The sequence below is a fragment of the Rhinolophus sinicus genome, chromosome 7 (assembly GCF_057876585.1).
Source record: "Rhinolophus sinicus isolate RSI-liver-muscle chromosome 7, RSI-T2T, whole genome shotgun sequence".
Classification (NCBI taxonomy): Eukaryota; Metazoa; Chordata; class Mammalia; order Chiroptera; family Rhinolophidae; genus Rhinolophus; species Rhinolophus sinicus.
In genome coordinates, this window is record NC_142507.1 from 2,333,779 (window position 1) to 2,360,626 (window position 26,848).

The 26,848-nt window shown below is 43.4% G+C and overlaps 1 protein-coding gene across 16 annotated transcripts in view; it reads right to left on the reverse strand.

The window, feature by feature from the left end:
- Positions 1–26,848, reverse strand: part of RALYL (RALY RNA binding protein like) — a 1,518,143-nt gene that overhangs the window by 18,131 nt on the left and 1,473,164 nt on the right. For 11 of the 16 annotated variants that reach the window (XM_074318489.2, XM_019726291.3, XM_074318479.2 and 8 more), the window contains 2 exons: positions 17,322–17,435; positions 4,793–4,965 (listed from right to left, as the gene is read on the reverse strand). In XM_074318489.2, the coding sequence (XP_074174590.1) occupies positions 4,793–4,965; positions 17,322–17,435 (287 nt within the window). The remainder of the gene's footprint in view (positions 1–4,792; positions 4,966–17,321; positions 17,436–26,848) is intronic. The other 5 variants (XM_074318485.2, XM_074318484.2, XM_074318486.2 and 2 more) reach the window with 2 other exon arrangements.

Sequence of the window (26,848 nt, forward strand, 5' to 3'; positions counted from 1 at the left end):
ATCTCTGGGCCTTTGCTGGGACGCCACCCCACACACTCTGATGTAATGGTTTAGGCGGATGCCCCATCCTTGGTATTTACAACAAAGCACCTCGATGAGTCTGTGGGCTTCGGGCTGGAAGCCCTGTTGCCGTAGTCAGGGTCACAAGGTGTCAGGATCACCAGGAGGCCTTGTTAAAACACAGAATGTTGAGGTCTACACCCAGAGTTTCTGATTCAGTGAGTCTGGGTTAGAGCCTGAGAATTTGGTATTTTCTGAGCATTTGCATTTCCAACAAGTTTCCACACATGATATGATGCTGCTGGTTCTGGGACCACCCTGTGAGAACCACTGCTTTAGCCAAACCAACCAACCAACTTTTCAGCAGACGCTGAGTTCTTTCTTCCTGGTGCATTCTATTACCTGTTGGTGACCCCACCTAACACTTTGGTTCCCTCACACACGCTGCTTCATTCTTTAAGAACAAGCTCAAATGTCACAACCTTTGAAAAGTCTGTTCTGCTTCATATGCTTTGTCATTTCACTTCCCACTCTGTTGTCATGATTCATGTGATAATTGCACGTATCGCACGGCTTTGTTCATATCTGTTTATTTGTTCTGGCTGCAGTATCCCCTTTCCTACCCAGGAATGTGACATAAAATCAGATACCACCATGCCTCGTTCTTTGAATCTTTAGTGACTGACTAATGATATCTGGCACATTACTGAGTTGCCACTATTTTATTTAAATTTTTGGTGGTTGTGTTCATCAATGTATGGCTGGATGATTATAGAAAATGTGACATATACAAGGCTTCTTACACATGCAGATTCTTTAAAACCATGATCGACCACTTGTTCCTGCACTGGCGGCCACATCACATGAGCCAGAGAGCAAAAACTAAAAGAAAAACCATATATCATCACAGGCTAGAGTTAGCAATATTACTGTTTTTTTATTTTTTTTAAATATCACATGAAGGGGACTTGAAAAGGAATTCATTTGAATTGAGTCAGCCAGCAAGCATAAAATTGAAGAAAAATTGAACAAGATGAAAGTGAAGCATGATTCTTCTCAGAATATGGCATTTGTTTCCTGAAGCCTTTCTTATCAATAAGAAGTGCTTCTTAAGAAATCTGAATCTCTACAGACTTGAAAGACACAAAATTCCATGTGAAGATTGTGTGGCTGCAAATGTTGGAAGGGTTTATTGAAAGGTTCGCATGCAAAACGAGATGATGACGATAATTGCAAGACTGATAACAATGGTAGCAACTTCCTTGCTCACGCTGGGACAGAGTCTTGGCTCAGCGAAGTTCACGGGTATCTCATTGAGTCCTTCCAAGAGCCCTACAAGGAGGGTGTGTTTATTCCAGTTTCACAGATGACAACACAGAAGCTGAATAATCTGTTTAAGGCCAGTGTCCAAGCCCATTTCTGTGGAGCGTTGACAAATGAATTACAGGACGTTCAGATTGAATTTCAGATAAACAACAAATAATATTTTGTTGTCAGAAAGATGTCCCGTGTAATAGTTGCGGCATGATTATATTAGGAACTTACTCATTGCTGATCTGAAATTCAGATTTACTTGGGAGTCCTGTATTTTTATTTGTTAAACCTGGAAACCCTGCTTCTATCTCATTCCAGAACAATCAGTCTGCCTCAGACCACTCGGTTGCATTGCATCTTAATTCTCTCTTCTGTCCAGGCAATTTCCAATTCACTTATTTGAAGTTAAGGAGGTAAACTTTAAACATTTAGCAGGACATCAACGCTATTTACGATGTTGGCCCCACCATCCAGTTCTGCACATTCAGGGGTCCAGCAAGTGCAAAGGCCCTGGGGCAGCCGCTGAGCACTGTGCCTGGAGGCCCTGTCGCTGCTGCTGGGGGAGTGGGAGGGAAGCGGAGCCTGGTCCAAGAGGGAGCAGGGAAGGTCTGAGAGGGAGCAGGGAAGGTCTCAGGGGAGCAGGGAAGGTCTGAGAGGGAGCAGGAAGGGTCTCAGAGGGAGCAGGGCTCCGGAGACCACGGCAAGGACATGTCTCTACTCTGTGTGAGGCTGGCGGCTGTTGGAGTTTAAACAGATGACGTGCCCTGGCTTGGTTTTAACGGGATGGCCCTGACTGCTGTTTGGAGACCGATGCGCAGAGGGACAAGGGTAAAAACAGGGAAGAATTACAAATATTCCGGCAGCAGCTCCTGGGAAGCTTTTCCTGATGGCTCACGCTGTGTCCTGGGTTCTGGCGGACAGTCTCCAGGTTGGAGCGGGGGACAGGGGTCGGCATCATTCTTTCAGTGGTCATGTGGACCCGGGCTGTCATGGTTTCACACTGACACCTGAAGGGACCCTGTCCCAGGTGTGCCTTGTGGGTGCTGCATCTCTGGGTGCGGAAGAGGCAGAGAGCAGTGTGGTCTTGCATGAAGTGTGGCAAGACCCTCCAGGGGAGAGCAGGTGGCCAGCAGGCAGCGGGGTACATAATCAGACATGTTCCTGACATAGTTGAGACACTTCCTGGGACCCCCAGAAACAGCTGGAAGAGGTTGAGGGTGGGGGTGGCAAGGTACTGCCACTAGGCAGGGGTTCATATGAAGCTGGGGCAGGCATTTTTGTTAGTATCATGCGGCCTAATTTACACCTTCCCGAGCAGGCACAGAGAATTAACTGAATGTCTCCGCTGCGCCAGGCTTGTGCTTCTTGGACACACTGCAGCTCCTCCTAGCAGCAGTCCTGGGTCAGGTATATGCCGTTATCAATCCCCTTTCTCTCTTCACCAAGTTGTCTCTCTACCAGCATCTTGCACCCCACGTCATTGCAATTTACAGTCACACACTTGCGATCCTGATTCTAAGTGGGATGAAAAGCACCGTAGAGTCTTAAGCAGGGGAGTCGCATTATCTGATATACATCCTTCTTGTGTGGAACATGGATTGTCTGGGCTGAAGGGGGGATGGGACTAGCTTCGGGCTCTGATGGGGAGGTAGAATTAGTGGGGAGGGTGGAGGGGACCAAAGGTTATCTTCGTCTTTTTGGTTTTAACAACTGTGCGTGAGGATGCTGTTTGCCAGAATGAGGATGACAGGGAAGAAATGAGATGGATGGAAAACAGTCAAGACTATTGCTGGCAAGTTACATTGCAGTTGTTGGTTGGAGATCTATGAGGAGATGGGCATTTCTTAGGTTGGTGCAAAAGTAATTATAGTTTAAAAATTGCAAAAACCACAATTACACCAACCTAATAAAAACCACAATTGTACCAACCTAATAAATGCTCGAGTCTAGAATTGCAGAAGGACGTCAGGAGTAGAAACATCAATTTAGGAATCTCTGGCCTATAGATAATATTTGATGCTCTGGTATTTGATGAAGTCGCCTTGGGAGAGTCTGCAAGAAGTGGAAGGAACCTAAGCAAAACCCTGGGTGGCCACAGTATTTAAAATGGGAGTGTGGAGGGAGTGTGGAGGTAACCAATCCTCAGCCAAATTCTGCTGAGAGATTAAAATAAAAATGGAGAAGTTTCCATTGGACTTGGCGGCATGCAGAGCCCTGGGTGAGAGCAGTCACACTGCACGGTGACAACACTAGTCTGATCAGAAAAGGTGATGGAAATCAACGCGGTTGAATGAAAGCCCTGCCTGAGGAGAAGCGGAGAAACTTGGTCCTTCATTCATGCTAGTCCGTGCTTAACAGATTCCTACAATCCAAACAATTCCAGACACAGGTGCTTCAGTCCTTCAAACCAACGCAGACTTCTGTAGACATAAAAGTGATTGTTCAAAGCTCACCTTGGAAAGTTTAAGTGAAGGTGCCATGCAATTTAATCAGTGCTGGAGAGTTAAAAACCAATGTAGGGTTCCATAAATATAACTATGATCGGGTGGCCACCACAACAGAACCGCCACCATGACCACACAACTGGTAAGTAGCAAGAGGTCTCACAACAAACTGGGGTCTGATATTACCTTGGATAAGTCAAGTTAAATAGGATTATTCCCCAGATGCTTGAGACTTGGCAAAACAGACACACACACACACACACACACACACACACACACACACCCATACCCTTTCATCATTTTTCGTAGTCAATCCCTTAAGACAGAATATTTAATTTCATGGCTGATAAAATATGAGAAAAAGCACTGTCATCAGCATATCTTTACCAAGCCCCTGTTGTGGTTACACAGGAAAGGATATCTGCAAATGAGCAGTATAATGATTACAGCACGGGGAAAATAACACCCATAAAGAATGAAGTCTCAGCTAAGTACCGAGTCATAAAAACAGACTTTCCAGAAGCACAGGTACAGAGGAAGTGAGCTGGCCACACAGCAAAGGGTCGTCTTAGTGAGCAGACCTTAGGAAGGACCGTTGGCCACGCAACTAGTATAGACAACGAACCTCAGCGAATGACACTAAGACATAAGGGGGGCACTAGGGATCTTCCCGCAAATGGTCATTGTTACCGCAATATTATATCCATGTGCTGTTCACACATATCTACACAGGCAAGATTCCTTTCATGATGGAGTATTTGAGGAAAACCATCGGGTTTTCATTTGGGACTTTCAATATAGCTCATCTCGTATATAGTACATCTGTTCATTCATCTCCTCACTTCTATTTCACATTAGCCAAAAAACGTATTGAGCACTTATTATGTGCAAAGCACTGTATGGATGCTGCCTTAAATATATGCACATAAGAAAGACATCAGCTCCCAACACACCATCTTTCTTCTAGAATGAACAAGCTGCTGACATGCGGTGCTGTTCCCACAGGGTGTGGGCACCAAACACTGAGTTCCTACCAGCTCACGACCCCCATCTTCAGTGAAGGCCGCCTCTACCCCGTCAGCCATCTCCTCTCCGTCCGCGTCCGGCCCTCCTTCTGTGAGCTCCTCTGTCGAGTGATCTGCGTTCTCTGACACACACTCATCTTGGATCAGCTCTATACTCGCCTCCAACTGCTTCTTCTGAGCTTCTGGGGGGGAAAAAGCAAATGACTACCTTGGGTTGCTCATGAGCCATTTGGATAAACCACGAAAACACAGCCTACGAAAGGTTTAAACTCTGTGGACTATTAAGGGTGTGAGGAAGACACGGACCAACTTAGTCATGTCAATCGTGTACTTCGTACATTTACATGTAAGCATGTTTGTCTTTTAATGCAATTCGAGAAAATAGGGAATCCAGATGACACTAGTACGGAGACAAATAAACACTCACACAAACAGATTGATCTTTCTGGCTATATATAGTCCTTTATAATAAGGATGTTCTCTTTGAGGAGAAAATACAGCAAAAAAAGGGGAGAGGGTGAAGCAAAAAGCAGATAAAACACAGAACTTGTTCACTCAAAGGAGGAGGGGGAAGAAAGCTCATTGACAAATTCCAACTAAGTGAAAAAGACAAAAACTCACAAAAAAAGCACAAAAGCAGGTATGTTGTCTTTTAGACATGTTTATATACGAACAATCCTTTGAAATTTTAGGATACGTTCTGTTGGCAGATGTGGTTCACTGCCATGGTTAAGAATAAAATTCTGGTGTTACACGGCCTGGGTTCAACACCAAGCATCCTCCCTTACGAGCTTTGTGGTGATGTGCAAAGTGAAATGTTAGCCCCCCCGTGAGCCTGGGTTTTCTCATCCACACAATTAGGATCACTACTGCTTAACTTGCAAGATTTGGAGTCGTAAAGTGAAGTGTCTGGGATAGTGATTTGCCAATAATAAGTGCTCAACAAATGAAGCATAGAAAGTCCTATGCAGGCTATACAGAAGTTATTGTAAAACTTAACCCAGATTTTTTTTTCTAAATCTAGAAAATTACCATCCAATTTAAATAGGGAAATAGGGAGTCAAAGAAAAAAAAAAAAAAAAGGTTTAATCTAAAGATGCCCCAAGTATCTGGATTAAAAGATACGCAAATTAGGCAAAAGATACAGAGCCCTACACCTTGAATTTAACTGTTACGGAGCACATCATACTAAATGAGCTAAGTCCCACCGAGAAGGACAAGTGCTGCATGTGGAAGCTACAAACCATACTTGTGAAAACAGAGAGTACAGTGGTGTTTTCCAGGGGGTGGGTGGGGGAGGGCGAGATAGGAGAAGTTTAAGGGTACGAACTTGCAACAAGCCCTAGAGCCCCGATGCCTGTGAATACAGACAACAGCCAGATTGTATTCTAAGCATCAAACTTGCTAGGAGACTGGATCTTAATGATTTCAACCACTAAAAAGAAAAGATCCTGGTGTAAGCTGATACAGGTGCTAACTGACACTACAATGGAAATCATATTACAATGTACAGAGGTACCCAATTAACATGTTGTATACCTTCAATTTATACAATGTCATATGTCGAATATATTTCAATAACAAACAAACAAAACCCCCAAAACAAACCGACAGAATTGCTAGGTTTATTCATCTCATCTTCCTTCCACACGTCACTTCCACAGTTCTAGACCTTGAGCCTAGGCTGGCCGACCTACACACTCATGACGGGCACCCACGGGACAAAGCTGGGACGGGCAGGCCAGCTGGGGCGCTGAAAGGCTGGGAATGCTCTGAGGGGAGTCACGCCTCCCTCTCCCCCACTTCCTCTCCCACCCATCACTGAGGCTTTGGACCTCACAGTGGTCTGGCCACTTTGGTTCTGACCTCCCACGCTTTCTCCTCAGACTGTTTTCTGTACGTTTCGCCCAACTCCCTCACTTTTAGGCCTCTAGGTCACCGCGGTGCTCATTCAAAGGCTCTGCCTCTCGAAACCTGGTGTTGGTATTTCAAGAAAGAAAGGAATGGAGGTTTGGGATTGGACAATTATTATTCTATACCACTGACCTTGGAAAGCTGTGGGAGTGAACTGCGTGGGTCCACTTATACATGGATTTCTTTTTTCAATAAATACGTACAGTACTGTAAATGCATTTCCTGTCCTTAGCATTTTCTTAACAACATTTTATTGTCTCTAGTTTTTTTTACTGCAAGAATACAGTATATAATACATGTAGCATATGTATGCAGGGGGGTTGGCGCTTTAAACCCCCTCATTGTTCAAGGGTCAACTGTACCTTGAAAACTTTCCCAAATCTTACAACTTTTCCTGTTGTCACACAACAGCCTAGCCGATTGTCCCCCCGTGTCTTTCCTTGAGGAAAGAAGAGTCTGTGAGACTGTGCCTCTTTGGGACTTTGCTTATCTCAATATTTTTCACCTCATGTCTCTCTGTCTGGTCCCCAAAAGATGGTTTGCAGCCAAAGACTAGTAAGATTTCCACGTGGGAAACAACTCAAGCCAGGCGGAACCGAGCGGGGACCCCCAAAAAGAGCTGCCTTAGAAAGATTTGGGAAGAGGCCTTGCCTCCCCTTTCCCCTGCCTGGAAAAAGCCGCTACTGGTTCTGGCTTTCCCCTCTCACTTAATTGTGAGAAGAGTCTTTAGAGCGATAAGATTAAGCTCTCTCTGCTCAGCTCTGCAAAACAATTTCAACATGTGATATTTGTCCCTCAAGGGAGTCACATATCTCACCTCAAGGACTTCCTGCTTCGGCTGTTTAAAGATCAACATAATTGGTTTGGGTTATTTCTAAAACGTGATAAATGAGTCTCACAGACTGTATCAAAAACAATAACATTCCCTTGTGTACTTACCAATAAAAACCATCATTTTGCTCAAATCTCGGCTCCAGTCTTTCATGACTGTGAGACCCCTGGCCTTCTGAGATTTAAACTGCATTAAGTCTCTGTTTCTTTCTTTCTTAAAAACTTAACCCAAAGCTGCCCCTTCTCGCACTCTCACTGCCCGTGTTGCACTGGACGCAACATTTTCCTAAAGCCAAACTTTCTCAATTTTAGGCCATTGTGTTTATTCTTTTGTTATAACACATAAATGGACTTTTGCTTAAAATTGACACTATACTGGAAACCCATTTGGTCTGGCATATCCATTTCTTCTCTAATGATTACAGAAATATTTTTTCTCTGAGGACCATCCGTTTTTGATGTTGAAAGTAATATTCTTTTTTTTTTTTTTTTTTCTCTAGAAACATCTCCGGCAGAAGCAGCATAGTGGATTTTCAGAGAATCCATGTAGGACCAGACCTAAAAGATTCCTAGCCCTCCTTCGACTCTGAGGAGGAGTCTGTTTCCGTTATCTCTGGGATGCAAGCTGACTTTTCCGAGCTTCCTAGCTGAACGTGGTGTCTCTTCCTTTGATCAACTGAAGCCCATATCAAATGCCATAGGTAGTTCCACTGTAGTTTTCCCTTTTCTCATTAGTGTTTAAGTTTCCTGGAAACTTGAGCAATTGCCTTCTGAGTTCATACTGTCACACTCACAGGGGATAACACAGATGTTGACCTTTTGTGAAGTGAAACGTACAAGTCAATTTTCAAGAAATATTTTGATGTGCTGTGTACCCCTTACTGAATGCCTGATCCAGAGAAGAGATAACATAAGGTATTAGAGGGATATACGAGTTGAGATCCATACTTTTGCTAATGACTAGTCCTATTAACTGTAATTTTCTTCTCTGCAAGATGAATATAAAAAAAAAAAATCACAGAGTTTCTGTCTGCTCAAATGAGGAAAAAGAGGTAAATGTTTCTTAAATTATAGAGGCCACACAAACATGTTATCGTAAAAGACTCAAAATAGTTCTTGAGTTGAATCTGTAGTGATTACTTGTCCAGAGAACTTGTGGACAAAATAATTCATCACTATTAATCATTAAGGATCATATAATCTAAAAACAATGTTGGCTTTGACGTGGCCCCTGAATTTCGGTTTGGACAGACACAGTGTTTTAAGTTACTCTCCGGTTTTTATATTAATATACAGCTTACATGTAATTCCTCTCAGGGCCTATTTCAAAAGCAATGGTGTTTTAATATAGTTCATTGCAAAAAACTCTATAACTTATGCTCATGCATCCATTCATTAACTTAAAAGCTAAATGCATGGAAGACATTATCTGGGTTGAGAAAAAAGGCTTTAATTACAATGGTAATCAATTCATAAAAGTTCAATGGCACACAATCAGCATGTGCTTTAGTCATTTGTGACGATCACAGATTTTTGTCACCGCCGCAGTGGGAAGTGCTAAACAATGGAAGCTTCTATGAATAAAATCACACTTGTTTATTAAACTGCTGGTTCACAGTGTAACAAGCAGTTTTGATCCAGTAATTATCTTGTTGAAATAGAAAGAAGCAAAGCAACTTGTTCTATTTTTATGAGTATCTCATTTTAATTCTACTAGAAATGAGCATTTTTTAGATTCTTCTTAACTTTCTAACAGTCTCTTTGCCTGTGTAATTCTTTTCCTACCATCACTTTTACTTCTCATTGTGAGTGTGGATGTGTTGTGTGTGTGGATGTGTGAGCGTGCACGTACACACACATTTATGGCTCTGCTACTAAAGCTCCTTTGGGGCAGAAACATTTTTATTTATCTTTGTATCCCTGGTGAATAACTCAGGGTCTTCCATGCTGAATATATTCAGGGTCTTACTTGCTGAATATATTCACGAACTGTCGTGGAACTGAAACACGAAAATACATGTCTGGGTGTCAGAAGATCTTCATAATCAAAGCGGTTGTTGAATTTGGCACCATGGTAACAAGGAGAGGAATCTGAACAGAAGTTGGAAGAAACCTCTCTGCCACATTCTACACCGCAGCCCCACACCCGGGCCAAGGCAAATGTGGGGTCTGAGAGTTTCCTAGAAGACAATCCTCTCTGTCTACAGGGACGAGTCTCCAGGAGAAGAATAAAACATGAATTCTCCCACCGCTTACGGGAGGCAGCTGCCTGTGAACCCCACATCATTCGGAGTCTCTGTTGACTGAAGTGAGAGTGACGGGTGACCACAGATTTCTTTTGTGAGCAAAGTGAGCTAGTTGTAGAATTTTTAAAAAGAGTGTATCAGGAACCAACAGGCCAGCAGCTCATGCCTAAAAGAGCTCTCTAATCTTATGTAAGTCATGGATTTTGGCAGAAAGAAAGGTTTCTGTTATTATGGCTGCAAGTAAGCAAGTCTTACACAATGCTGACCGTGCAATATTCACTAACTTTAGACCTTGAAACACCCTGCAGGGGAGGCTTGTTATCATTTTACAGGTGGAGAAACTGAGGCACACATCCACCCAGTAAGGTGTCCACGGTCATTCAGCTAGTAAGTGTGAGAAATGGAATTCCCACTTCAGGTTCTCTTGATTCCGTAGCCTGGGCTGCTTTCGAATATACCGGGGTGCCAAAAAAATGTATACACATGACTTGTATTCATCTTTTGTTATCGGTATATATTGAGTATGACAATTTTAATACAGTTTTTTCCTTTCTTAAAATGTGTATACATTTTTCTGGCACCCTCTGTATCTTTAGAAAAAAGACCTAATTGGAGAGTGCTTTGGTTCTCTTCAGTAACCAGACCACTTTAAATTAAAAAATGAAGGAGTCTGTTTAGTTTGGGGCATGTGCTGGAGCTGAACAATGGTCATCAAAGGTGAGACGTGCAAGTGACAGGTGAATGCTCTATGTAAGGGGAAATGCCCCAGGCTCCCAGAAGCCACGCCGGTAAGAATGTGATTTTCAGTTTCAATCCTCACATTCGACTATTTTTTCTGCACATCTCATTTCAATTTCAGAAGCTACACATGATTCAGAAAACAAGTTAGAATTGTTGGAATTTATGTTCAAAGCATTTTTATTCCATTCAGTGTGCTGCATAGCTATTATCATTAATAGAACTCCGAGAATTGGTTGTGTTGGTAATTCAGTTTTTTGACATGCTGGTTTAATTGCGAGCTAATTGCCAGCTGAATTGTACTTAGCAGATGGTTGGAAGGTGTTGACAGGAAAACATCACATTATTCGTCAGAGCCAAGCTAGTATCCTGTAACCATTATATCAACTGTGTTTAAAAATTCTACATTTCAGCTCTCTCTCTCTTTCTCTCTCTCTCTCTCTCTCTCTCTCTCTCTCTCTCTCTCTCTCTCTCTCTCTCTCTCTCTCCCTTTCTTTCATTAGTTTCAAGTGTACAAAACAATGTAATCGACATTTATACCCCTCACAAAGTGATAACCCCCTGTCCCCCAATCTACCTGACTTCCTTTTACTTACAGCACCGACTTCAGAAAACTTGCAATTGTAAATTCTTTCTATGCCCCTTTGAAATGTGAATATTTTACAATTCAGAAGTATTTTTCTCAAGATCTAGAAGCCATTCCCTTGAAATGTAATCATCAAGAAAGATAGGACCCACTAAACTATTGTCTGTGAGTTTTTGTTTCATTTGTTTGTTTTGTTCCTTTGTTGTTTTCAGTTTTATATCCCACGTATCAGTGAAATCATATGGTTCTCTACTTTTTCTGTCTGACTTATTTCGCTTAGCATTACGTATAATCTCAAGATCCATCCATGTTGTTGCAAATGGCATTATTTCATCTTTTCTTATGGCAGAGTAGTAGTCCATTGTATATATATATATATATATATATATATATATATATATATATATCTCACATCTTCTTTATCCCATCAAGTACTGACTCTGGGTGGTCAACACACAATGTGATATATAGATGATGTATTACAGAATTATAAACCTGAAACCTATGTAACTTTACTAACAATTGTCACCCCAATAAACTTTAATTAAAAAATAGAAAGAAAGAAAGGAAGAAAGACAGGACCCCCGTCTCCCAGTATCAGTGGGAGCCTAACTTCCATTCGGGTCAATTAGCAAACACAAATGACAGAATCCTACTGACCCACCTCCCCACTCACGTCCTCCGGTACTTTACAACTAGCTTACTTCAGCATTTAGACATTCTCCTGTCTTCTGTGTTAATAGTTGAGTCCTGTTTCCATCCATCGCAATAGTCTTGAATAAAGTCTTCCTTGCCATGTGTTCATGGGCCCATCGCAAATTTTCTTTTCCCATTATCTGAGGAATAGCAGCCACAGAAAGCTCGCCACAAGCACTGGTGGAACTTTTGATCCAGTCGCTGAAGACAACTCAATCTCTTTTTCCTCCAAATTTTGCTTCTTTTAAACATTTAATCTTTGCAGTCCTACATGGCTACAAGATATGTTGTGAAAAACAGCACTCTTCTGTTCCTACCTGCTCCTCATTTTCAGCTCCTTAAGGCTTTCCTCTCACTTAGCTGATTCTTTTAAATAAATGCCGCATATTTCTAAACAACACGTTTATATAATCAGTTCTTGGCCAGTGTTATGCTGTATCTGCTGGCACTGTAGTTAGGGACCTGAGGCTCACACAGCCCCGACTCACTTTCCCTCCTGTTTTCCATCTCGGTTTTCTTCTGCATTTTCCGGGAGAATTTCTCCAATTTCTCTTCCAATCCCACACTGTTATTTATTCGTGTCATCACATGTTATTTTCTAAAAGCTCTTTTACCTGCCCTCAGATGACTCAGTTTTAGTTTCATGTGCTTATTTCATGAGTGCAAGATCGTCTTTTTCTGGAGGGTATCCATCAGTGGTTTTATTCATTTATTTATTAAGTTTTACTCTTCCTGCATAAGCTCTGTTTCCTCTAATTTCTTTTTCTTTCCTTCTTGGTGTTTGCTTTTTACATTACACCTTTTCTACTCTCTGGGGATCCTTGTCAGTTCACATAAACAGTAGGGTTTTAAAGGACTGATGGGAGGTTTGTAAGCACTGGGGATACTGTCTCTGCAGGGTTATTATCTAGTTGGCTATTTCGTTGGGTGGCACCCATGCCAGCATCTTTAAATCTTCCCTCTTAGGCTGCTCACATTTCCAATGAAGACCTCTTCTGTGCCTGACAGTAGTCTGGGTACCAGGGGTGGGGTGGGGTGAGAACACTTGGAATTTCTACAGTCATTGTATATATTTACCCTTCTCTCCCTGTTTTCAGCTGTTCTCCAATGACCAGCCCTGAGATCTGCCATTTTAGCTATTCTAGAGGAAACTTCTCCAGGCTTCTACTGGGTCAGGAGCTGTTGGGAGGACAGTACAGGAATCTGTTTCTTCAACAGACTTTCAGCCACTTACACCCTCTTTTCTGGAGGAAGATGAGGCCTTCAATTCTAAGCCCTTTGAGAGTTCTGTGGTTAAAACTGCACTCAGATTTCCAGGATGAGCTCAGCTGGCTTCACTTCTCTAGCCGCTGTCCAGCGCCTACGATTTTGGCCCCATTCTCTTTAAGACTAGGGGTTTTCACTTTTACATCCATCTTTACTTTCATACAATTTCAGGAGGGAGCAGAGCTCAATTCATATGTTTAACCCAACATCTTGGCAGAAACATCAGCAATTTGACCCAAAGTGTAAACAATAGTAAGATTTTCAGAGCAGAAACCGTCCTGTTACAGACGGCAGCTGGAGCAACGTTTTCCACTCAGAGTATCATAGTCTGTGGTTGACAAACAGCAGGATGAGCAGGGTTCAAGATGCAAAACCCAATTACAGGAGAAGCACATGAAGGCATACAGATATTTATGTGACGAAAAGGAGGCCTCCCACATACTATGACCACAACTGGACTGCAGTCAAGTTCAACATCTGTGGGCCAATTACATCGAGTCCCCGTTCAAAGACCTGGGGAGGGTGAAACTATTATAGCTCCTTTTACGTATTTTATTGGCTGTAACATTCACAAGGGACTAGATGTCAAGCTTGGTCTCAGGGGACATAAAAAGGATAACTGAACCAAGTGAAAGCAAAATACATTTGGCTCAGGGAGAGGAGAACCTATGTCCTAGGAGCCTGAGACACAAGTGTGGCAGGGACCAAGTGAATCGCATCCGTGTGTGTGTATGTGACTGTACAAAGGTGTCAGCACACTGAGACCTGCCCGCCATGGGTACAGTGAGTAGCAATACTGAACCTTCAATTTCTGAAAAGAAGAAGTATTTGCAATATTCCATTTACTTGTAATAGTCCAACTCTTGGACATTAATGTACGGGAAAAAAATCTGTATCTTTTACCAGTCGTATGGGCAGGACAAATTTATCCTCGGGGACTGTGGTTTGAGACCTTTTAATGCTTAGGTCTGACATTATCGTTATCATTATCTACTGTCATTGGAATTGCCTCAGTGAGACTGGCTGGTCATGTGTTAGACATACCCCTGAAAACAAAGTGGAACGAAATAATGTCTAATCGCCTTTTCACAGCAGAGACTCTATGCCTGAAATTTGATTTTTTTAAAAATATGGTTGCCCATGGAGGGAATGTACTCATTGTATGACATCTGGTCTTTCGTTTTGCTTGTTTCTCCCTTCACCCTTTTGGGTCATTTAATATCACTGTGTAACCCACACATAAATTGTGCTATCCACATGTGGCAATTTGTATGGGGTTCTTTTGAACGAACTGTCTAGGAATGAGGCACAATTATAGGGTAAACTGATAAGAAGTTGGTCTGTTGTTTTCAATAATCTACATAGTTACTCTACCCCAAAGTTGTGTTATTTGAATTAGCCTATGGGAAACAGTAACGTAAGCATGGTGGATCCATACTAGTCATAATCTAAAAGCTGGGAATACATTTGAGGCCGTAATCCATTCCTCTAGTTTACAGTGTGGGGGCTTGAGCTGGAGAGAAGTGAAAGACGTGCCCAGTGGAGCCCGGGGCAGTGCATGGTGGGGGGAGGGGGTTACAAAGGAAGAGAAAACATGACCTTGTCCTGGGAAATTTCCAGTCTCAAAGGAAGAGTCAGGAGACCACACAAATATCTATTCAAAGCAATCTAAGGTACAGAGACTCCAAAATGATGTCATTACACATCATTACAATGACTTCTGATAGCTTAAAAATTCACTTCCAATAAGATGGAGAAAACAGGTGATACTGTGAAATGGACTCGGGACAAGCTTCGTACCGGGCGGCTTTCCCCAACTTTTGTTTGTTATCCTCCATCTCTTCCTTGCCACTACTTTTATGCTGGACACTTTCATTGTCAAATAACTATGAGTAAATTGGGAATGAGATGCCTGTAACAGTGATAATGAACAGTCAATGTTAGCTACTAAATAATTACCTTGCAAGCAAATATGCATTGATGTGAGTGCCCCATACATTTAATAAGGAGATACTGAGTATTTTAAAGAATTTTATTATATCTCTATAATGTAGTGTTGACTCTTTCCATACAACCCTGATTTCTTTTCATAAGGAAATTATAGAAAAGGACCACCTGTCTCCATGAAGGCAAATACCGTTCAGGAGACAATTACTAAGAGAATGCAATTACAAATTAAATAATTCCATTTTCTTCCTAACATGTGAAAGTAAGAAAGACACAAATATCAAAAGCCTAAGCCTAGCATTTGAAAAATAACTGTCTCATGCCTGGGAAAGTTGACGCACGTACAAAAATAAGGTGACAGCCTTTCACGAAAAGAAAACGCAAGCCCTGAATTGTAGTGTTACATTTACAAAGGGTCTTCTAAGAAGAGACTGTGGAAGGTCTTATCCATTGCAGGAAACTGGGAGGTATAATATGATGGAGTAAGTATCACATTTTTCTCTTTGAGGTGATTTATATTTAAATGAGTCCTCCACAATCCTTTAAACTGAAGTGCAAATTGGTTATCAAAGTCCTTTGCTGGAAGGGTTGTTTTACATAATAATGAATTTCACAGAAGTTCCTCAAAGGAAAATATTGATTTAGGCACAACACAGGCTATTTCAGCTACAGTAACACTTTAGATTAGTGCCACAGACAGCATATGAAAACCTTTCTAAAGTCTGCATTTCTCTAGTAGGAAGTGTGGGCAGCCTGTCTTTCCCCAGCAGAAAATGTATTTAAAAGAGAAATTTCTCAATAAGAATGATGGTATCCTTTATCGTGTCTCATCCATATTAACTGAAAACATGCTCGGGAGAGGCTGCCAGGTGCTGGGTCCATGCACAGGCTGCAGGAAAGGAGTAAGAAACGCCATGTGCCTGTATGTCTGTGGCACGGACCCCAGAGCTGTCTGATCACTGAGCGTCCCCTCGTGTGATGGCTGTGCTACAGGACTGCCCCAGGCTGCCTTCCCACGCCCTTTGGTGCAACGTCTCCTAAACCAGAAAGCTGAGGTGAAGGCTGTGGTGGGTGACACTGGAACCCGATTTATTTCTGTCACCCCCACGCGATGCGGCCACCTCCCAGCTGTCTTCCTGCACCCTAGAGCCCCACATGCCTAGTCACAGAAGGGAAGCTCGGGTCGTCCCCGCAGGGACAGGACGGTCACCAGGGCCCTCGTCCCAACGGGAGCTCCTCAGTGAGGAGCTACCCAGGCAGCCAGCCCTGCCTCAGGGACATTCTGGGCCAGGACCTGGGGATCCTGAGACTGAGGCTATAAACGGCCTTGGGTCACTCACAGACCTGGGCTTCGGACCTAATCTCTCACTAACTAGTTATGTGGCCCTTTGCCTCTTTGAAACTTTGTTTTCTCATCTGGGAAGTGAGGAGGTTGGGTTTGATAATGGCTTTTGAAACAGTTATGTTTTTTAAAGTGACACGTTTAGCAAGCAAAGTCTTACGCTGAATCCCAGGGGACAAAATAGACGTAGGCCATGCCACCCAGCGGGGAGCAAAGGCTGGTTTGCAGGAGGACGAGTTCATCCACCCCCGGGGTCCCTTCTCAGCTTATATCATCGCCAAGGAACCCGGTGGCACCTGGGGCCTGCAGGGCACACTTGTCAGACTGTCCACTAGCTCATCTCTAAGACCATCCCATTTCTCCTAGTCTGTGATTTAAAACAAAACATCTGCTGCCACAGAAAATAGACATTAGAATGGGACGAGAGTCCGGGTTGATAACGCAGAGAGAGGACGTCACGTTGTAAAGAACGCAATCAGTAACTTGGCCGGGGGTGGTGCCCCGGTGGGGACGTTCCGCAACTGGGTCCTGAAGTTCCTTCCACAGGGCTTGGGCTTTGTAATCATGGGTTTGAAATCTGTTAAATGTCACTGCAGTTAATTTAATGAAATGTGAATATTACTTTAGCCTGACAGTGTTATTTCATCAGTTCATTTTCTTAAAGGCTACTTGATTGTGCCGTATGAACTTTCAATTATGATCCAACTATGACTTATTATTAGCATCAAAATCCTTTTTGTTTTTTTCTTCCTTTTGTTAAAATATGAATTTTAGAGAAATTGCTTCCTGTTCTCTAAAAGGCCACAGATCAGACACGGTTGCCATGCTAGGCTTACATCCAGGCTTCCCTGGCGGGTCTGCAGCAAACTCGATGAAGCTCAGCCCGAGCCCCAGGCCCTGCCTGCCTCGGGGATTGACAGCATCTCTGGATGAATTCCGACCTGTCTGTGGCCGCAGAGCCTTTTCACTTACCTGCCTCGGCCTTCTGCTGCTTCTCAATCTTCTCCAGGCGCCCTAGCAAGGAGTCAATCTTAGTTTTGATCTGGGTTAATTCCTTCTTGATGGTCTGTAACTCGTCTGATTTCACTGGAAAAGGGGGGAAAGGACAGAAAGCAACAGAAAGTCAAAGGCTCCACGACTCGCTTAGAACACACCTCGTAGACACCCCGTGTTTTCCCAAGACGGCGCCAAATCACATTGGATGCTCCCAGTCCCTCGTGACTTCCAGCGACCCTGGGCTCCCCCACGATGGGGCCAGGTACAGCTGTTCTCCGTTAGGCGAGCATTTGATATTGTGTCTTTTCACTGAAGGTTATGAGAAGGGATAGAGGGGCCTCAAAATAGTTCATAAATGATCCTAACCTCAGTTTTGGCAAGCGGGAGAGTAAGTCTGTACCACCGTGGAGTCAGACTGAGGCCCGGTTTAATCATGACAGTTGTGTGAACACTGATTTCCGGATGATGTTATAATATATGCTTTCAGGCAGTGATAGTTTCAGTCCGGTTCTTTGGTCATTGACTGAAACCAGGATACAACATTTGTCTTCTAAAGAAATCTCTTAGATGCTAGAGAACTTTCTCCAACTCATAGAACTTTGGGGTTCTCCTGGGCTGGGCATGCTCCTCCTGAAGCCCTGGGGCTGGAGGGAAAATAAAGTCATTCAAGTTCCCATTGATGTTTTCTACAGCAATGGTTCCCACTCCAGGTTTTCACTGCTTAGCATGGTTTTAAAGATCAAACAATGGGACTGACATAAGATTGACCACTTTTCATTTTGTTAAGTAAGGATGTTTAAAACACCAACATCCTGTTATCAACTAGAATAACTATGGAGAAAAGGGCTTAAGAAAAGGACAATCTCATATTTTCAAAACAATAATTTAAATGAAATATGTTTACAAAAAATTCACCGCACGGTTCTTATTTTCTCATTTGGATGAGCGCCGTTGGAGACGTTGTCACAGATGCCCCAATGACAGAGCCTGAAGGTGCCACCGTGCAACAGCTACACCTGCCTGTGCACTTTCATTAGATGGGTTTGGGGTGTCCGTGCCTCAGCGAGAGCTGTGCTCAGAGCACAGGACACAACTGTTCACATCAGCGATTACTCTTCTCAATCCCTTTTCCTTTCAAGTTTATAACGATCTCAGCTTGGATAGTCCCCAGAAATTTTGGAAGAAATTGAGGATTTAACTTGATTCTTTAGTTTTCAGGAAATTTATTATAAATAATAAAAACAAACTAAATGCAATCTATGCTTGCTTGAAACAGAGCTACTTGTCAACTAAGATATATGATACAATATATGTGATAAATTATGCAACAATATACACTAATTGCTCAAAGGAAGAACAGATTTTTTTTCCAATAGAAAAATGAGAAAACATTTTCCATTATAAAATCAAACATTTTTCATATTTTTTTTTTTTTTTTACTTATAATGCAAAGTAGTTTGCAAAATAAAAACTGTAAGAATCGGGCATCCCATGGAGTGTTCCCATTATGAACCCAACAGCCAACAGAGCACAGTTTAAACTAGAGAATTGCTCCTCATGTCAATTATTTCAGACATAAAAGTGTCATTGCTGAACTGCAGCTAAATTTGCAAAACATCATCTGTCACAACTGCAAATTGATTCTGCTTTGAAGAATGATTTCCATTCCTTTTGATGAAAGCATGTCATGTAGTTTTACTAAAACCTATCAAATTTAATAGAAAATATCTTATCGTATAACATGAGTTTTCAGTGCAGGAAAAATGGGACCGTGGCTGGAAAGTCACAGAATAGATTTCTTAGGAAGTGGAACCAACCCTCCATCCAGGGACGCAGCTGACTAATTGAAATTTATTTATCACCTTCAAAAACATAAACAAATAAGCCCCAGATGCCTCATTGTATAGAAACTACATTACAAACCAACCAGAAATCTGGATTCACCGAGTAGGAACATCTAGGTGTCCAGGGCTCCAACGTTTCCTTTATATATCTAGACTCGTCTAGCACTGTAGGAATGCTCAAGGTCAAAGCAAGGTCGTTATAAAATAGGGGTCTCATTAATGAATTCTCTCCAGGCTCAGAGACAACCAGCATGGGAGCGGACAGGTTCTGTCCCTATGTCCCGGCCCACCAGGACACGGTGGGCCTGTCTGCAGCCCTGAGCAGGTTGCCGGCCCCTTTCTTGGAGCAGGTCCCGGAGAGCACTCAGATGGGCTAGACGGCTCTGTGTTTTCCTGCCTGGCGTCCTGGTGGACTCCTGGGATGAGTGAGCCACCTCTGTATCTGACAGGCTTCTCTCTCTCCCCTCTGCCTTTTTGCTACTTTTTGGGCCCTGTTAATGTCTCTCCTGCTTGGCGGGTTACAGCAATTCCCTGTCTGTTTTTACTGACTCTATCCAACTAGATGTATATATTTATAACGACACATTTCTCAACTTAGAACTTTCAAAATCTTAGCAACTTTGATTTCTGATATTTTCCCCCAAACAAAAGTTACTTCAGGCTTAAGATGAGCCTTAAGTTCCAAGGAGCCCGTCCATTTTCTGTTCACTGGGCTCTTGCTTACCGTCTGCCTGGCCTCTTGTCGTGCCCTCAAAGTAATATTTCTCAGCCATCAGCCTTCCTACTGACACTTCCAGAATGTCCCCATATCTATGAAAAAAACCCAGAAACCCTCGCACATGCACAAACCGACTCTTTAAACTGGAATTCAGGGCCTGCTCCAAAGTCTAGCTCTAGGTATGTATTCCCTTTCTTTTCAAAGCAAAGTCTTCACTTGCACAGAACAGTTAGTGCTAATCAAATAGTGTGTGGAACCTGAGAGGCTCTGGTTCTGGGAGTCACTTGTCACCGCTAAGATTCAGGCTCCTCATCTGTGTCACTTCCATCCTCTACCTGAGGCCTCTTCTAAGAACTGACTGAGGCAAAGCCCACAAGGCCCCACGCCCACAACACCCTCAGGCCCCACCAGTCTTAGGAGCAGGAGACACTAGTGTTGCTAGGAGATGATTTTTGTTCTTTACATGTTTACCCCAGCGAAGCCTCCCTCCCTCCCCCGAATATGTCTATCAAAACACCGCATGTTTTTTGGGGCTCGTTAGAAGACTTGCCTCTTTTATGAATCCTTCCTCCGCCCAGCAGGCGAGGCATGTCTCAGCTGTCACCCACCTCAGGGCACCGCACGCTTCCTGCCTCACACACACACTACTTGTGGATGTTTCCTTTCGTGTCTACTCTTCATATTCAGCTGTAAGCGCCTGGTGAGGGGCGATCTGATCAGGCATTGACTTGCAGGGGCCATGCTTTCGAATGTTTTCTGTGTTTGAATAAGCGCCGTTTCTTCCTGATGAGGCCCCTGTAGCATGAAGGCCTGGGCTTGAGGGTCTGCCCTCCTCAATTAACAATGACAGTCACATGTTTAAGAGGAGACCCTGACTCAGGTTAGTACCTAACGGAAACTCTGTCATCTCATCCTAGACCAGACCCATGAAACATTCGTCAGATTCACGATTAATAAGCTATTCTGGTCTCTGATAATCCCACAAAAGAAGGACTATTGGACAGTTGTCTGAAGCGAGACATATTAATGGATTTACCCCATCATAGGCTCTCTACAAGGACACTCTGGAATGGAGAGAGGGCATCCAATTCTTGTTTTCTCTCCCTCCTTCCTTCTCCCTCTCTCTGCATTCTTAATAGAACTTAGCTCAGTGTCTTACACATAGTAAGACGTTAGAAAAGCCAGAAAATGTGTAGGGATGTTGTCACGTGGGGTGTCATGCGGGGTCTCTAGTCCTGCTCTCCACATAAGAACACAGGACAGGGTGAGGCCCAAAAAGGAACACCCACGGAGCCATAGGTAGGGGAGTCATACCACTATATTCTTGCTGGCGGCTGGGTTGGAGACACAGGAGCCACAATGTCTGCAACCCGCCGTCCTAACTGCAATCCGTGCTTGCCAGCCACCATCTTCTTGCTAGCCCCCATTTGCTGCTAGCGTAGCCACAGCAGTCATATTAGTGGCCAATGGCTCACTGGTTACAGTTGACGGCCAACTAGCCACAGCTGATGGCCATCCAACCACAGTTGATGGCCATTTACTACCTGAGCCAGCACCTTTCTATGTGAGGCCGAGAGCCTGGAAACTGCTTTCTGGGGCTCTGTCCCCACAGATGTGTACATTTTGATATGCTCAGTGCCCACCCATTTCTGCCAGACCAACAACACAGCTTATTGAAAGCCATGGTGTGCCGGGCACCAAACTGGAGCTGACTGTCTAATGCTGAGAGAGAGAAGCAAGCGGGAAGGAAAGAAAATTCGTGTGGAAATACGCCTCAGGCAGAAGCACTTTGATAACAGAATAGGGAAGAACACATGCCTCTGGCAACAAGCCGTTTGCATTTTTTCCCAATTCTCCCTCAATTCTTCAAACTATCCTCCTCTTTAAAGACACATCAGAGTTAATGCCTTTGTTTACATAACACATTAGATAGCGAGAGTGAGGAGTGTCTGTTTCCCTAAGAATAGTACTGAATACTTTTAATCAACTTGCTGTTATACAATTGTTATGTAAAAGTCCCCCAGGAGCTTGGGAAAATTAGATCTAATTATTGACACTATGAGATTTGCAATTTGCAGTTGTGAGTGTTAGAATCAGAGAAAACCACTTCAGTTCCTGGGGGCCCCCAGCCACCTCCCCTCGCCTCCCGTTCTGCTGTGTTCTGGATGCTCTGCGGCCTGGTCACCGAGCTCGTCAGCCCTCTTCAGGCACCCACCCCTCTGCCCATCTCCTCCACCTGGTCATGCCCTTTAGTCCTTCGATGACCAGCTCAAATGCTGCCAAACTGAGAAGTCACCCTCAGCCCTGGGGCCGTCTGCTCAGCAGACACATCCTCCTTCCACAGTTTCATCCGATGACCCTGAAGGAACGTTCATTCCAGCGTCTCTCTCCTTGACACGAGCAGGAACTGCTCTGGGTTTTGAACGCAAGTGTCTAACTTCTTTACTCAACAATAATTATGGAGACCCAGGAGCAGGGCATACATTAGCAGAGGAGAGAGACGACGTCCCTGAAACCATGGAATGCCCACCAAGGGGTGGGAGATGACGATACACAAAAGTATAATCTAGACAGTGCCAAAGAAATATACACACATTTTAAGAAAGGCAAAAGTTGCATTAAAATTGTAATATTCAATATCTGCTGATAACAAAAGATGAAGACAAGTCATGTGTATGCATTACTTTTTTTGGCACGGCCGGTATATCTATCTATCTATCTATCTATCTATCTATCTATCTATCTATCTATCTATCCATCCATCCATCCATCCATCCATCCATCCATCCATCCATCCATCCATCTATCTAACTTTTAAGGTTTGCAACTATTTTATTTATAAGTGTACATTTAACACCAATAAACACCGATATATCAAAGCCTAGTGAATAGTAGTGTAACAATATGTAGCATTTGATGGTTATAGTGTTTTAAACAACACACTACACTGTTTCAAACTATAATGAACAGACCCACACACACCCACACACATGGATGGAGAAAATAATGCAGACAAAAGGTTAGAGAAGATCTGGCTAGGGAGCGAGACCTGTCATTTCATAGGGTGGCCAGGGACAGTTTCACTGATAAGGTGACATTTGAGCAAAGTCTCAGTACGGGGGTGGTGGTGCTGGGGCACGAGTGATGGGACTGCCTGCGGGTAGTGGGAGGGACACGGTGTGAGGCAGAGGAGCCATAAGCACAAAGGCCAGAGACGGCGTGTGCGTGGGGTGTCCCCGGGACAGCAGGGAGGCCGGGGTGGCGGGAGCGGGACGAGTAAGTGGGAGAGGAGCTCAGGCCGGCAGAGAGAGGGGCGCCGGGGTGTGGAGAAGACTGCGCAGAGTCTGGTGCTGAAGTAACTACTGTGGCTTTGCCTCTGGGTGACATGGGGGCCACATTTGTAGAGCATCCTCGGACTGTGAGCATGAAAAGACAGGAGCGGGCAAGGGTGGAGTCAGCGAGATCCCTAAGAAGGCCGTGGAAGTACCTCAGGGACAGATGATGGGAGGGTGGGTGGGACCAAGGCAGTGGCGGGTGGGTGATGAGAGGTAGATGGGACCCGCGGATATTTTAAAGATTGAGGGCCAAGGCTTCCAAGGGGCTCAGGTTGAGGGGAAGGTTGGAGTTTTTAGACTTGTTAACTGTGAGATGCCAAATACAGGTGATAAGCAGGCCGTTGGGTACAGGAGTCTGGAGTTTACGGGACAGATCAAAGGTAGGAAAATAAATGTGGGAGTAATGAGTTAGAGATGGTTTTTTTAAGTTAATACAGAGGATGAGTTTGTCCGAATACACAGCTGAGGCTCCACGCATCACAGGTGTTTTAGTCACACTATTTTCAAAAGATAAAATGTCGTGTACCCCTTTCCTCTACATAAATTCTACAACAAAAAACTGCAAACAAATTACAGACCAAAAAAAAGCACACTGTCATAATAAAAATCTGTGGCTGTCCAGTTGAATATAAGAATTCATTTTTCTATGAGTGGTTATAGGGCTTGAATTTAGAATTATTCTTCAAGACTAGCAAAATGAGAAATGGGGAAAAAAATAAAAAACTAACAAAGTTCCTAAGATAAATTACTTCATCTTGTTTTCAGACACAAGGAGAAGCTAGGAGTCAGGTTACATCATACAGATAATCTTAAATATTTTTCCTAAACTGTCACTGTAGTATTTCAGTTAGGAAAAAAGAAAAAGAAGTCGTATGAAACCATTTCAGACCGTCTCTCTCTAAATAGTTCATCGATTTGGTGACACATAGTATCATATTCCGGTACAGTCAACAAAGTCACGTCTGTGCCTCTTGCTGTGACATGAGATATAGTCTGAAAAGGAGTTGACGCACACGGGATGATACCATCTGCCGATATGGAAAAACATGTGCCTCTCAGATTTACGTGGTGGAAAATATTCCGATTCATTTTAATCATCCGCAGGTCAAGTGTCTTCACAGACAAATAAAGGCTCCTCAGCTCCCTGTCCCTATCAGTGATTCTTAACAGAGGGTAACAGAGCCCTGGAGGGGACATTTTCAATGTCTGGAGACAATTAGGATTGTCATGTCTCAGAGAGGGCGGTGCTCCTGGCATCTAGCAGGCATCTGGCCTAAGTGTCCTACAAGGTCCAGGTCAGCCTCCAACGCCACGCCAGAGACTCATCCGATGCAAACGGTTGCAGTGCCACGTCTTAGAAACTGTGCTCTAAATAATCGCCTGCCATCCCTCACCAGCACCCTGCTCACTCTGAGCTATTTAGAAAACTTAAAAAATGTTTGCAACCATGTGGACTTCAGCAATGATAGGACTCTTTTTATTTATTTCCTCCAGCCTTTGATAACTTATTTACATAAAAAATAAAGGAATACTATAATTTGCATAGACCTTAATTCATCAATCACTTTTACATACCCTACGTCATCAGTAAGAAACCTGAGAACCTGACAATCTACACGACATTCTCAGAGCCCTATAATGACTTCACATAATGACTTTATGAGATAGAATAGTCTGAACAGGTAGAGTTCAGGTTCAAATGTAGGTGGGCCTTTGTAGTATAAACTCAAGATAGTCTATAACTAGCTTTCTTTTAGTTACAGCGTTTCTAAAGATGTAGCTCACAGCCAACAGTGAAATGGGTGAAAAACACAAAGTAAAATGCGAAAAGCAAAAATAATATTGGTGACACATATTCCATAAATATGTAAGATTAGATGTGCATACGAATAAGTACATGAGGCAGATGGCCTTACGTCCCACAGAGGGAAGACAGATGAGCAATGGGAAGATGAACGATTGGTTCGCTTTAGAGGACAGATGACACCCTTGTAGCAGAGAAGAGTGAAACTTGTTTCATCAGACGGGCATGACCTGAGTGGGACTTGGAGAGACCCTGTCCCGGCAAGCCAGGACGAGCGTCGGGCGTGGGGAATGGGAATGGAAGTACCACACCTGGTATACCTTGGGAAGTGCACGGAAGAGCGTGGATTCTTACCTGGTAAGTGGTAGTCATTTTTAATTTTGAATGAGGGATTGACAATGCAGTTAGTTTAGAATAATCCTGCAGCTCGATGTGGGATTAATGGGGTTTGGGGAGGACGTAGGGTGAAGACAATGAGGTAAGAAGCTACGAGGGTGGCTGAGGCTCTGCTGATTAGGACCCGATCTCGGAAAAGAGCGGAGAAGCAGCAGCACAGGTAAGAAACGTGACTAAGATTTGTCGACAGGACGTATTGCTTACACGCTTTTATAACCCCACAGAGGAAAGATTTGACCCTTCCTGGAGCTGTCAGTGGAGCACAAAGGAAAATGTAGGACTGAGAAAACCATCTTCGATGATAGATATTGTTGGACATTTTGTTATTTGCCTTTCTTCTATGTTAAAATCTGGTTTTATTAAGGGGCCACATAAAACCCTGGTGAGAAGGCCCAGCAGAGAGGCTCACAAATGCATGTATTTATTATAGATACATTATAAATGTTTTGGTTGGGCTGCTGTGTATCGAATACCAGGTTGGGATTTGAGCAGGGTTTACCTTTCTCTTTATAAAATTTCCCACAACAACCTATTGGATCCACAGTATTATTGTTTCCATTTTCCAGATAGAAAATAGAAGCAGACGGGGTTAAAGGATCTCTCCAGGGCCACAGTAACACTACGCTGTGCAACATGGATTCATCCCAGGCCTCAGCGATTCTCCACCTCCATTCAGTCTCCCGGAAGCAGCAGCCTCTCTGCTTCCTTCCTTCCAAATCCACCCGCCCTTCTCAAGTCAATTGAGTACCCTCGGTGAAGACTTGTCTGATCCCTCTGGCCAGCGGGAATTCCCTTAGGACCTGAGAGCAGAATATACACTTTGCTCAGGATAATGGATGCTGATATTAGCATTGCTTCTCTGAATGATGCTTTCACTCCATATTTAAATCACAGGCTATTTTGGGGGAGAAAAACCCAACACAACACCATTTCCTTAGAGTTGGGGTAGGTTTTCAACAACTATGTCATAAATTCAATTGAACTGTCTTTAATTTCCTGTTTGGTGTCACCTATTCTGTTATTGAAGGGCATTAACAGGACCCCAAAGGCATTGAAACCTACCAAAGTTTTCCTTGTGAAACATTAGAATTTAAATTCATTATTTAAAGACATTGATTGAATCGGTTATCTTTCCCAGAGGGCACTGATGTCTTTCCCACTAAGAAACAATAGCTAAAGCTCACAGGTAGGCACGTCTTCTCTGCTGTAAAATGTCTCCTCGCAGCATCACTTCTCTTGATCTTATGATGCCACGATGTGGGATGGGACAAGCTGATGACAGCACTAGTTCACGTGGATTTGAAAAGGGACAGAAATGGCGAGTGGCAATCTAACTTTTAAAAGAGTCATCCGTTTTAGACACTGGTCACTCTTTAACATTGGAAAATTATCGCATTCGTATATTT